The sequence below is a fragment of the Musa acuminata genome, chromosome BXJ2-7 (genome assembly GCF_036884655.1).
Source record: "Musa acuminata AAA Group cultivar baxijiao chromosome BXJ2-7, Cavendish_Baxijiao_AAA, whole genome shotgun sequence".
NCBI lineage: Eukaryota > Viridiplantae > Streptophyta > Magnoliopsida > Zingiberales > Musaceae > Musa > Musa acuminata.
In genome coordinates this window covers 6,112,432-6,125,645 of record NC_088344.1, presented here as the reverse complement: position 1 = coordinate 6,125,645, position 13,214 = coordinate 6,112,432, and the positions used below count along the sequence as shown (strand labels likewise).

Here is a 13,214-nt window from a genome sequence, read left to right as displayed (position 1 = left end):
AGGATCCAGTGGTCCATGGAGGAGTCTCTGCACTCAAATAGTATTGCCACTCCATGTTTGGACGAGTCATAACAAAATGCAGGGGCCACATTGAAAAGAATCCCAAGTTCCTTTTTATGCCCATCTTCACCTCACCAGCTCTCCTTTACAAGAGTTCCACTATGATAGGCACAAGGAGAAGAAGGATGTACATGTGAATCCATGGATAGCCAAACCAATACAATATATCAAACTGGTGAAACCCCCTATTTGGTTTGGTTTGAGTTCTTCTGTCGACCAAATTACCTAAAGATTTTTGACAATCAACTCACTTAATAAGATGAAGTTCATATGACTCGGTTTGTTTTTTTGCGATTTAGATGTGATTCCATAAGTTCAAAAAAATTATTCGATCAAAGTATTCAATCTAAGATGTTCGATCAAGATACGAGAAGTTAGACCAAGATGTTCGATTAGGATTTATGACCTGAGCATATCATATGACTCGAATTGCGATGAGTTCTTCGACACTCAAGTTAATCTTTATTCGAACTAAGTAACATAGATCGAGGAGGATTCAAAGTATTCGATCTAACTTATGATACTAAAAAAGACCTTTATTTATAGTACCGCATCCGTATGTATAATAGAAGATAAAAAGCTTAAAAAGTGATGATCTTTGTATTAGAATAGAATTTCACCAAAGAACATCTTCGATAATGTGCTGATATGGTAGACTTAGACTCCACCTGTGGAATCATGATTGACTGACAATAGTAACCATATCAAATGTAAATATTTAGTGGATTATTTGCGGAAACTTCGATATCCCTAAACTCGTTTCAGAGAGAAGCAGATGTACTCAGCTAATATATCAAAAATTTAAGACTCAAGTTTCTTAGATATCTCCTCAACCAAACTCACTCTGATAGCAAGCTGATTTTAGATAGAACCCATATATATTGCAGCAAATGGAAGAACAAATTTGTATCACAGTGCCAATCCACAAGGCCATACATCACTTTGCCTCAGGCATGATCAGCTGTAGAAGTGAAGGTCACTGACATGTTTGTCGTCATCATCGATGACACAGTCGATGCCTCCAGTGAAGTAGAAGCAGGGAACATGTTTACACTCATCTTCTGGTGTTTAATTTTCTGGTCCATGAAGTCTTCACTCACCTTTTGGTGTTTAATTTTCAGGTCCATGAAGTCTGATATTAACCCAGGCTTCATGATCTGCTCGCTGACATCCTTCTCGCCGATCAGCATCATGACGACAGCAGACATTGCGGGACGTAATTTTGGGTTGTCTTGTGTGCACAGAAGGCCAACTTTCAAGTACTTGCATGCCTCCTCAGCATCAAAATCATCATTCAGGGAAGTGTCTACTATCTGCTCCAGCTCTCCACGCTCGTATAGTGCCCATGTCTGCAAAGTTATTTGAAAAAAAAAAACATGAAGTGTTAGAACAGCTCCTAGGTTTATGTCGGCCTGACTAATCATCTAGAATGATCATAAGAGAAGAAAAACCAATTGAAACTAAAAAAAAAATCAGTACTATTCAATCAGGAAAGATTGCTGTATCACGCAGTATCAGAATCCGTATTCGAAAACCAGGGATGTTTAAGTAGTGCCAATATGGACAATTCAGCATGCCAGTTATCAGGGATTTGTGGTGGACCTTCCATCAATAGTATCAAATGCATGAGCAAGAAAACAAGCTGCTTGCAGATATGAAACCAATACTCAAAACAGTTTGTAATATCTGAAGTTTGTGCAATTATTTCGGAAGATAATTGAACAGAAAAATGTTTTTCTGTTTATGTGTTTGCGGCTTGAATGAGGATATGAGAATTTATGCAGAAAAAATCACAGCATGCTTTGATCAGGACTTCTTATAAGGACCCTTGGAGTCATGATATGATGAACCAAGTTAAAAACACCAAGTGTTTATTTCGACATCAGAACATTTGCCACATCAAATGCAGTGATACAGTGTGATTTACTTGTAGTTCTCCAGGAAACACATGGAACTTCAGAACCATTAGAGTCATGATATGATGAACCAACTTAAAAACACTAAGTGTTTATTTCAACATCAGAACATTTGCCACATCAAATGCAGTGATACATTGTGATTTACTTGTAGTTCTCCAGGAAAACATGAAAATCCTTCGAAGAAGAAAAGAATATATGTATGTGCTCATGTAAAGAAATCAAGACAAGGAGAAAGGAAAAGTAAAGGACAAAAAGAAGAAGACACTATAAAAAAAACTTAACATCACAGATTAGATCATCCAAAACTATGAAGAAATGCACATTGATGGAAATAAAAAATGTTTTACCCTTTCAAGCAGAAGTTGATCTTCATATGGCAATCTTGTGTTTACATTAGATCTGCCACTGACTATTTCTAATAGAAGAACACCAAAGCTGTAAATATCTGCCCTCCTTGTCAATTGCCCCCTTAGAGCATATTCAGGTGCTAAGTAGCCTCTATAAAGCACATTGAAGTAAAAAATCAGGAAGAAGTGAAACTTGGTTGAAGAAAGCGAATTAAGAATAAAAAATATGCCATAAAAGGAACAAATAAAAAACTTATGGGCCTTATATGCCTTCCAATTAGCTTCAATCAATCATTCTCATGTCAGCTTATATGCAAAATAACCAAAATAGCATGTTTAACACAGATGATACTGCATCATTTCATTCTAGATGAGGATGTTAGAAATTACATTACAATTAAAGATCAAAGGAAATAAAATTAAAGACTGGTAACATGAGTGCAATAGCCATAGTTAACAGAATAAGTCTAGGGATCTGAAACTCACATTGTCCCTGCAACCCTAGTACTGATATGGGTCATATTTGATGGCAAGAGCCTTGCCAAACCAAAGTCTGAAATCTTGGGAGTCAGATCCTTATCGAGAAGAACATTACTGGCTTTTATATCCCGATGAATAATATGAGGTTGAACTTCCTCATGTAGGAATGCAAGACCCCGAGCAACTCCAATGCATATCTTAGCTCTTATCCTCCAGGTGAATTGAATGTTACTGTAGCCCTTACCTAATAATTGGCAAGAACAAGTAAAATACTAAATTAAATTACTGTAGAAATCAGTACATTGCAAATCACATGACAAACCAAAGATTTAGAAAACTATTTCAAGGTTGAATATACCTAAAAGTGTTTGTGCAAGGCTGTTGTTCTCAACATAATTGTACACTAAGATTCTCTGATCTTGCTCAACACAGCAACCATAAATCTTAACCAGATTCTCATGAGCAATAGTGGATATGGCTTTAAGCTCATTCAAAAATTCTCGTACTCCTTGTTTTGACTCAGCGGAGAGCACTTTTATAGCGACAATCGAACCATCTTTAAGCTTCCCCTATAGAAGTCAATCAAGAACAGGATAAAATATTGTTCACTTATGCTGGTTGAAAATTATCAAGTGCAAGACACGCTAGTCACCTTGTATACATAACCAAAACCACCTTCACCGATTTTATTGCCAAGACTAAAATCTTCTGTTGCATGCCTTAATTCATTGTAAGAGTATATCTTTACATTTTCAATTTCTGCAAATTCTGAGATTAACACCAGTTCCATCAGTAATTGAGGAAGATGCAAAGTTTTTGTAATCAAATATCCGAGTAGTCAATGTATTTACCTTGATATTTTAGTTGCATTCGTGAAGGACCCTTCTTTTTGAATAGAAAAGAAAAACAAGGCATGATCATTGAATTAAACCAAAGGTCGACCTTTTAATGTTGCATTGGTAAGGGATGAAGCGAGGAATCCTGTCAGGTTTGACCACAATGATGTAAAACATCATGCAATACAAAAAATATCACAAAAGCTGCTGATTAACATTGAACTCCCAAAGCTAGTGCCATGACATTAGTTATTCCTAAATAACCCAAGTTCATCTAACCTGATGAATAATTTAAGATTATGCAAGTCCCAAACTAGTATTAGCAGGGCTTTGTTTATCAAATAAAATCCATGAGATCAAGCAATTCAGGTTAACTCAAGGTTACAGAATCTGGTGTTTCAAATAAACTAAATGACTATCCGAGGAACTTGTATCTTTAATTTTGTAACTTCCTATGAAAATGAAATAATGGTGCTGCTATGTAGTTTGTATCCCCCAAGTAATGAAAGTATACTAGACTACAAAAATTCTTCACTATGCCAATATTTGTCACTTAACATCATAAATAGACAGATAAATTTGCTTTCTACCATTACTATTGACATATGTAAAATACCTGTTGATGCTGCAAGGATCGTGAACAACAAAAACAGATCTTATTTGGTTATTAAATAGAATGGATGACATCCAAGGAGATACAATCATCATCTCCACTCCATGGGACATTTAAAGGTTTCTTTTAGGATTTGAAATGCCGATGAGAAGTTTAACCAAGCAACACAATGGCAATCAGCAATGGAGGCTTTGCCAATCAATGGCATAGCAGATCTACAGGCATACAGTTTAGACTGCATGCAATTAACATCAAATCAGATATCAGACAAAACAAGGATATACAAGAGTGAAAGCAAAGTTATCTTGCCAGGGTTTTTAAAGGCATTAGATTTTTGGATTGAAGGGGATCCAGAAAAAGCAATCCAGTGGCCTTCATCTTTTGCCTCCACCAAAACTAGGACACATTTACTGGAAATATGTTTTCCTTCCTTCATAAGTCTTATTCTATTAAAGTTTTCTGCATATGCAGAGAAGCAAAATGGTTCTATTGATTGGCTTTCTAAATTTGGCTTGCAGCATTAGTATTCAGATTTCTGAATTCCCTTGAAACCTTACTTCTCTTTTCACTGTCAACAATACAAAGGGTTACCAGGTCAAAATGGTAATCAAGACCCAGAAGGAAGAATTTCAATTCTGCAAACTGTATTCTGAAAGCCAATCAGTGAAATGTAATTATGCTGCCGAAAACACATTTGACTCAAACACTTACAAATCCACAAATTACACTTGATTCTGAGTATGTCAAGTTGAAACTCACGTTCTCATATCTGTAAGATGTTTTTTCTTAAGGAAATCTCACGATTTTCACCTGAATACTGTCTATTATAACTTCGATAAGTTTTAAGGCAAGTGGCAGATGAAACCACATAAGCATCATTCTACTTCTTAGCATGATGACTTCACGTTAAACCTGCTAATCCACAATATACAAATATCAGTAATCATCAGGCACTGAAGTGAAACTAAGATGGAACAGCAGAGAAGCAGCACCAAACCATGGGGCAACAAAGCAGAGAGAAAGTTTAGCAAGCAAGAGAGGTAGAATCATTGATTCTAAGTGCAACAACAGATTAAAGAGCTCACATATGCTTATCCACTCTCGTTTGGCTTTTAGTCTATAATTAATCAAGGGTGCCAAAATGATATTATTACAATCTCGCAGGATAACTCCCCACAAAAAGAAAGAAAGCAAAATAAACGAAAATAAGCAAAAGAAAAAAATAAAATACTCAGTCTACCCCATTTGTTTTATTTCAAGCAACTTCCCAAGTTTATGATCTTTAGGAAAGGCATATTGCCGACTCAAAGATACTGAAAAGGGGAAGAAGCATAATCACAAATTAAATTCCATAAATCAAACCTAACAAGCATGTAGACTTGGGAAGGTGATCGATGACTAGACAGAACAGGATCTCTAAAATTTTCCCGGCATGTTAAACAAGAAAGAAAGTGTAACAGCACTGCAAATATGCAGCAACTCTGAGCCTATGTAGATGATCATCGATGTCCTTCACACTAAATCAAGTACAGGTTAGACTAAGAAAGCTGGAGTAGCAGGAAGAGATATGGAAAATCCAACAGCGGCCGCTTAAGAATTTGAGTAATAGAAAACCTCAAATAACGTACTCTGAACACCACAATCTTGTCTTGAAATCTAATCATCCTTCGCCATCTCAAAATAGGGGAAGAAGAAGAGAAACTAAAAAAAATCTACGCGATACTGAACAAGAAATGGAAGGTGCAAATGCTAATCCCACCCTCGACCTAATAAACTTAGAAATCCTGATGCGGAAGAACTAAACAGACACGAATCTTAGGAACGTAAATCGGAATTGCTGCAAGGAAGAGCAACGAGAGCGTAAAAGACGCACCTTTTTCTGAGGAACAGCAATCGAGATCGGTTCAACGGAAGCCCAAGAAACTGAGAGGAGCTCGTGATACTCCCCTCCTTTTCTCAACCCCTTTTTAATGTTCTACGAGCTGCGCATACAACAGAGAGTTCTCCATGATACAGATCGTCACGGTCGAACTGCTCCGTTAATTCAAGAAAATATGGCATAAAATACAACAAAAATTCACACCTGCATTCGTCCTGCTGCCCTGCCATTGTACGTATGAAACCTCTTGGTGCAGGTAACCTTTTGGTTTGCGTCGAGATTCATGTACCCACCGTGCGACACCGTTGACATGGTCCCCTACACAACCGGTAAGACACACGCGTCAGATCGTGATGTTGCGGCGTGTTGACTCATTCAAAGTCAGTGTCCCTTTCTCACAGTAAACGATGAGATCGACCAGATCTTTCGTTAGGTGGCGAGGTCGTATCGTCTCCGAGACTGGAATTCCTGGTGTCATCTACCCTCGCGTATTTTGTTGACGTTGTTGTGGCCTTCCAAGATATCTCTCACTATGATTCTTCGATGTTCTTTTGTGTTCATGGTCAAAGAGCAATTCATTTTGTTTTCCTTGGTTGGCCAGTAATAGAAGATCCTTTAATTGTTTAATTGAGGGGATTCAAAATAATCAGCTGATGAGGTCTACATGTATAAGCAGACAAACTTTAGGGCCTCAGTTGACAATCTAAAGACGCACAAAGGAAAGTCAACGGGTCACTGATCAGGCTTATTTATCTTATAGATGTCATGATCGTCGGCGATGCGATAATGATTTATTTATTTAGGAATCTAAATCAATATAATGATTATATATATATATATATATGTGTGTGTGTGTTGATCGATAATTTTGATGATTTCGATAGAAACTCGAGCATAGAAATTTCTTCTACTATGATACAATATAATGATCTGTTCATTCAAATTCCTCACCAGTTTAGGTGGATCAGGAACAAAGGTATGCAGTATTTGATGTCATCAGATCAGTCATACGAGATTAGGATTGGATTGGATGTTCACCATCTTTGGATCTCCCTATGATCGCATCCCAACCATCTGATTGCGTGATCATACTTATCGGGCAATCCACGAATCCAGTAAATTAGATTATGATTTTTGAGTCGTATATGTGTATCAGGTAATTTTTGGCGTATATTTATTTATGTTACGTTAGAAAGTATATGTTTGATGTAACTCGAAAAAATAAAAAGTATTTAATATTATAATGAATGTTAAAATTGATTTCAAATTGACACAAATTTAGTTTACGTAATTCCAGTTCGTGTTGCCTACACCAACGAGCTGCTGCAGTAGCGACACGTCGGGCCCGATCGCAAGCCACTCATTCGCTTCTCTCTCGCTCTCTCTCTCTCTCTCTCTGCAGCTCGGTCGGTTGCGTTACCCGAAGCTTTGGGCCTGTCGGCGAGATCAGCGTGCAAACTTTGCGATCTCTTCCCTCTCGTCTCCAGGTGGACGCGCCACCATGAGTAGCGGAAGCCTCTCCAAGGTTGCCGTCATCGGCAGCGGAAGTAATTTGCGATACTTATTTAGATTTTGTTTCCGTTTTCTTGATTTCACCGACGACAACATGATCTGCCAGTCTCCGGAGCGGTCTGCGCGTCCATCCTGGCCGCCGGAGGCGTTTCGGTCACCGTGTTCGAGACCGGCCGGGGTGCCGGCGGGAGGATGTCTCAGAGGAGGTCTTTTTCTGGACTTTAGTGTTCTGTGTTGACTGCGTAAGCCTTTATGAGGAAGGTGGAATCTGCTAAGGGTGTGTGGTTGGTGTAGAGAGACCACGGAGGATGGGAGGGTGCTCTTCTTCGACCATGGGGCGCCGTACTTCTCGGTCAGTGACATGGAGGTGATGGGCGTCGTGAGATCCTGGGAAGCGCGTGGCCTCGTCTCTGAGTGGCAGGTGCCGTTCGGGTCTTTTGATCAGAGCACCGGCAAGTTCGTCGATTTCGAGAAGGTTAATCCGAAAACTTGTCGGAATTGCTTGGTCCTTGTTTGTACAGTGTTTTTAATTTTATTTTATTTTTCTTCGGTAATGCATGTGCACTGTTTGCTAAAATTTCTCCTTCAAGACTTCTATTGCAATTTATTGGATCTAAGGGAGCATTTAGTGCCAGCCAAAGGTAATTGTGTTCTTGCACATATAGAAGGTAATAATTTTTTGTGTGAAAAATGCTTTTGAAGAAATTACAGGTGCATGCATGGCTAAGAACATCAAGTTTGAAGAATTTGTGTATAAAGTATACGCAACTAACTTTTTTAGTTTTTACAGAAACAGAGAATAATCTGCACTCCAAATTTTTTTGGCAACTTAGTTGAGCGAAATGACATTATGCAAGAATGAACAATTTTGCAAGAAGAAATAAACATATTTTTTCCGACACTTGCACCAGAGCACTATAAATATAATCACAAGCTTTGTCAGAAATGTCTACAAGAAGGATTGCTTGTACTCTGTAACGGCTAGTCAATTACAAGCATTCTGTTACAGGATATTACAACTTAATTTTTTACTGAATAACTGAAAATTGTGAGAACCAAAAAATGATTGGATGGAGTATAAATCATCCTTTGATGAGCTCATTTTTGAAACAGCAGCTGCATTTCTTAGCTTCTTATTTATTTGTCCTATTGTATCTGCAAGACAAATGAACATGAATACACTTGTTTTGATACACTACATTCAAATTTGGAGAGCTTATAATTGGAACCAACTTCTATAATTAACCTCAGTTGTCTCCCTGCTCATAGAGCCTGACATTCTGGATTGTCATGTCGGCCATGGTGTTTTGGCCTTTTACTCTATGTCCACAGGTAAGAAAGGAGGAGAAATTTCACTGTTGATAGAGATTTGAAATTTTGAATACTCGACAAATGAATACATTTCATTTTTCAACATAATATTAGTGAGGGATGTTTCCTTAAACTATGAAAGATCAGATGAAAAATTATGCAGGGCATGCATAAGTTAGTTTCTTGTGGCTCATATTTTCACTACAACAAGTTATTTAAATTTACAATGAAAACTAACTTATCAGCATGCATTGGAAAAAGGATATTTTAATTTAAGTTGATTGAGTAGGTAAAACACATTATTAGATGACTTAATCTTATGTTTGTGGTTTTATTAATTGTAATTGATGCAGTGTTTCTAAAGATCCAACCACTTATATCTAGGTAAAGAGATAAGATGCATTGCAAAGTGTACTGGACTCAATCTAACGTTCAGTAAGAAGCTTGATCAGCATTACACATTATAAAAGACTGAAGAAAAAGACAATTTCATCAATAATTACTTCTATTTGTTGAGGTTTTGATTCGGTTATTTGTCCATGTACGATTTGTTGACCATTTCACATATGACTCATGTACAATCTTTTTGGATCAAGACATTCTCAGATGGCTATGATGCATCTGTTTTGCAGGTCTATTTTGTGACACACTATATAAGCTGCTGTAGTCCATGATCTTAGATTGTTGCATGTAACTTGATTTATTGGTCCATTGCTATCTCATAAATTTAAGCGTTGGGAGGCTGTGAATCACATAGTTAGACTGTTCCAGACGATTTAACATGCCAGAATCCAGATTAATATCCTATATTCTAGAATTTTGTGTTGATGCACTTGTATTTGGAGATATCAAGAATTCCAGCTTAACATAGTTTTTGGAGCGAGAAAATTGTTTTACTCATGGGACAACAGAGTGTGTGTGTGATGTTGTAGCTTTACTTTTTTTATAGTTAATAATGTGTATGATTTTTAATCATTTGCTGACATAGAATGCATTATCTGTTTGGAAGCATCAAGAATATATTATGTGCATATAGTCAAACTAGCTACCCAAACATTTTGCTATGGGCATATACAAATAAGAACTAGATGATTTTTACACTTTCAGGAAGGAACAACTAAGAAGTGTGTTGGAGTTCCAGGCATGAATTCAATATGTAAAGCACTTTGCTCAGACCCTGGTTAGCCTCGCAGCTTAGGAACTCTGCCTTTTGATTTATTGGATTATGCTCCAGGTAATTTCTTTTTTGTTATCAAATTTACTTTTCAGGAGTAGAAGCCAAATATGGGATCACTGTTGGAAAAGTGGATTGGCTTTGTGATAGAAATTTGTGGTCACTGATTAGCCTGGATGGGCAAGATTTAGGCCAGTTTGATGGTGTGGTGGCATCAGACAAAAATGTAGTATCAGCAAGATTTACAGGAGTCACTGGAAGGCCACCACCTCTTGGTATGCTCTTGTTCTGATTCTAAGGTTCATATGTCTTAGAATACAATTTGTCTTCCACTTGAAATTAACTACCTATTATATTTTTCTGTTTGATGTTATTCATGTATTTGCTTTACCTTTATTTTATGAAAAATCTGTGGTAACTTAACGTAATATGATTACATTGTAAGGGGTGATTGGTGCATCTTAGATACGACGTTTGAGAATTTGTTTGTCTTCTCACTAAGAAATAAATAAACAAATACTTATTCTGTTCGCCACAAGCATATCCTACATCACCCAGGTAACTGAATTATTATTGTTTATTAACCCATCAAACTTTATGTGCATACCATGTACCAAAAATCACCGTTAGTGTTGGTTCCTTTGATCAAATGATGAATCAATACCCTTTAAATGTGTATTTTATTTAATAAATTTGCTGATTTAGTTTTTCTACTCCTGTATGATATTGTCAGATATAACATCATCTCCAGATTTGGCAATCCTTTCACAAGATATTCCTGTTCGTGCATGTTTTGCTCTTATGTTGGCATTTTCTGAACCTTTATCTTGGGTAAGATTTTTGTCATTCACAATATAGTTCTCCATTTCACGAAAATATTCTGTTTTCATTTTTCAGTATTTAAATACCATTCTTGTTAGATAAATGTACAGTACTATCTGGGTGTGTTTTGCATATCAATTTTTGGCAATCAGTTTTGATCTTATTAGTATCAGATTAGTATAATATATAGAGTTCCTTGTTTCTTCTTGCTATGTAATAATGAAGATTATTTGAGCCATTTAGGCTGTAATTCATCTTTTTCTAAATTTATATTCTACCATGATACTTTATCATACCTTGCAATGCGAATGGCTTTTGCATCGGATATGGGTGTGCTGTTTACAATCTTGCTTGTTTTTAGAAGTGTTTATCTTCTGTTACCTAAATGCTTCTTCAGGCAAGGGCCTTGATTTGTCATTTGGAGATCCGCTGTATGTTGCCTTCTCTATGATGATTGAACTTTATTGGAGCTATCTTTTGTCTGGTGACTGGTCCGTCTTACTTTATTTAATTTTTCCAGCTTATCTTTTAATTTATAATTGTATGTAAAGTTACATGGCTGATTGCAGTTAAGAAAGGTAGGTGAATTCTTGGTGAAATCCATGAATGACTTGAAATACCCAGAGATATGGAATTCCCCATATTTAGTGTAATTGGATATAGTATGGCAAATAGGACTTAGTATGTTCTTAAGATGCAGATGGTATAAAATTTATTTTAAGCACCTATATTAGTTAATCATAAAATCTGTTTCTGATAATTAGGATTATTTTGTTTATGAAGTGCCCTATATTACTTGATTGATAAGTAAGCTGTTTATTTCCTTATCTTTATATTGCAACATCATGTCCTCAATGCCATTGAATATCTTAGTTGTCATCAGAAAGAATTTCATGTGATTCTTTGCAATGGAAAGCTCTTTAAAGTTTATTTGTTGACCTTTCATCGTCCTGTCGTTTATGGTTGTGGCCATTTTGCTGTCTGATCTGGTTGCCAACTCTCAGATTCCTTTAAAAGGTGTTTCATTCAAGAACTCCCAGGTTTTAAGCTGGGCTTATTGTGATAGTAGTAAGCCAGGCCGTTCTCATGCATCATCCAATTGGTAAGCTTGTATATGATTGATAATGCTGTCTCATAACCACTATTCCTTTTCTTCTTTCTGTTTCCGTATTAACTTTAGTCTTTCATATCTAGTGAGTGTTGGGTATTGCATTCAACAGCAGAGTATGCGCAGGCTGTAATAGCTAGAACTGGTCTCAAGAAACTTTCCAGTGATGCCTTGTCTAAGGTGGCAGAAGAATTATTGTGTGAATTTCAGGCTACGGGAATCAATATTCCTCGTCCATTTTTCATGAAAGCTCATAGATGGTTAGTACAAATGTTCAGGTGCCGGTCCTCATGCATCTAGCTTACTAGGGATTTAGGCAAGCCAAATATATAGCAGTTTTATATAAATAAATTTGTTGTTTCTCTCATGCATCTATTCATTCACTTACATAAAGTCGATATGAAATTCTACTGTCTGCATCAAGCTTGAACTTGAGTTTATATTTTGATGTGGTTACTTAATGGTCATGATATTATTTTTTCTGAATCATGTAATTGCTGCCATGTGTCCTACCTATGCATTTGTTGTTTAAGAATCAGTTCTCTTACCAGATTAAGTCACTGAGCATTCAACTTTGAACTCAGGGGCAGCGCCTTTCCAGCTATTGCTATTGGTGGGGACGAAAAATGTTTGTGGGACAAGAATAAGAGGTTGGCCATATGTGGAGATTTTTGTGCGAGCCCTAACGTCGAAGGTGCAGTGCTCAGTGGAATACGAGCAGCTTCTAAGATTCTGGAGAAATCTAGCAACTTGTGATGAGTGTGCTCGTGCTTGCCGATGCTTGGCCAAAAATTCAAGTTACATTCTAGCATTCTAATGTTCCTCGATGAACATCAGTTTTTCTTGGCTGATTTTTTATGGTAAATAAGTGATTCTTATGATATATACATTCTTTGTTGCAACAAAATGTAGGGGTTTGTTTCAAGCTATTGGTTTGAGTGCTAACCATATCAATATGAGATGTGTTTACAGGCTTTGAACTAAGCAGGAGATCTGTGAGTTTGGACAGTCGATTAATTATTTACAACACTAAATATTTGTAGTTAATATTCTATCTTGTCCTATATGATCCACTTGCAATTGCTTCTTTCTGTGCGTCCTCTTCACACTGTGGATATTGTTTTAGCTACTGATCTTACAATTGCAAGTCATG

The 13,214-nt window shown here is 36.8% G+C and overlaps 2 protein-coding genes across 5 annotated transcripts; one reads left to right on the top strand and one right to left on the bottom strand.

The window, feature by feature from the left end:
- Positions 1 to 889: 889 nt before the first annotated feature.
- On the bottom strand, positions 890 to 6,388 carry LOC135582517 (cold-responsive protein kinase 1-like). The gene is made up of 8 exons (XM_065116541.1): positions 6,339 to 6,388; positions 6,129 to 6,237; positions 3,658 to 3,787; positions 3,459 to 3,574; positions 3,165 to 3,375; positions 2,813 to 3,050; positions 2,327 to 2,477; positions 890 to 1,409 (listed from the first exon to the last, which is right to left on the bottom strand). The coding sequence occupies exons 3-8, from the start codon at positions 3,725 to 3,727 to the stop codon at positions 1,008 to 1,010; spliced, it is 1,188 nt and encodes a 395-aa protein (XP_064972613.1). The 5' UTR covers positions 3,728 to 3,787; positions 6,129 to 6,237; positions 6,339 to 6,388; the 3' UTR covers positions 890 to 1,007.
- Positions 6,389 to 7,444: 1,056 nt separating this feature from the next.
- On the top strand, positions 7,445 to 13,045 carry LOC135616858 (uncharacterized). 4 transcript variants are annotated; one of them, XM_065116544.1, is made up of 9 exons: positions 7,445 to 7,659; positions 7,753 to 7,852; positions 7,941 to 8,121; positions 10,065 to 10,137; positions 10,227 to 10,406; positions 10,865 to 10,962; positions 11,958 to 12,055; positions 12,148 to 12,339; positions 12,646 to 13,045. In XM_065116544.1, exons 2-9 carry the CDS (start codon positions 7,839 to 7,841, stop codon positions 12,815 to 12,817), a joined length of 1,008 nt encoding a protein of 335 aa, XP_064972616.1. In that variant the 5' UTR covers positions 7,445 to 7,659; positions 7,753 to 7,838; the 3' UTR covers positions 12,818 to 13,045. The 4 variants fall into 4 exon arrangements, with proteins under 4 accessions (XP_064972616.1, XP_064972614.1, XP_064972617.1 ...); XM_065116542.1 differs by having other exon boundaries at positions 7,447 to 7,681; XM_065116543.1 differs by having other exon boundaries at positions 7,450 to 7,681; positions 12,148 to 12,321.
- The last annotated feature ends 169 nt before the right edge of the window (positions 13,046 to 13,214 follow it).

What these genes read in the sequence shown, in the direction of transcription:
- LOC135582517 (XM_065116541.1), bottom strand. Translation starts at nt 3,727, where the DNA reads ATGATCATGCCTTGTTTTTCTTTTCTATTCAAAAAGAAGGGTCCTTCA. An exon ending in GTTTTGGTTATGTATACAAG is followed by an intron (nt 3,376 to 3,458) that starts GTGACTAGCGTG and finishes TGACTTCTATAG; the next exon opens with GGGAAGCTTAAAGATGGTTC. An exon ending in CCTTGCACAAACACTTTTAG is followed by an intron (nt 3,051 to 3,164) that starts GTATATTCAACC and finishes GCCAATTATTAG; the next exon opens with GTAAGGGCTACAGTAACATT.
- LOC135616858 (XM_065116542.1), top strand. Translation starts at nt 7,636, where the DNA reads ATGAGTAGCGGAAGCCTCTCCAAGGTTGCCGTCATCGGCAGCGGAA. An exon ending in AGCACTTTGCTCAGACCCTG is followed by an intron (nt 10,138 to 10,226) that starts GTTAGCCTCGCA and finishes TTTACTTTTCAG; the next exon opens with GAGTAGAAGCCAAATATGGG. An exon ending in TTTCTGAACCTTTATCTTGG is followed by an intron (nt 10,963 to 11,957) that starts GTAAGATTTTTG and finishes GCCAACTCTCAG; the next exon opens with ATTCCTTTAAAAGGTGTTTC.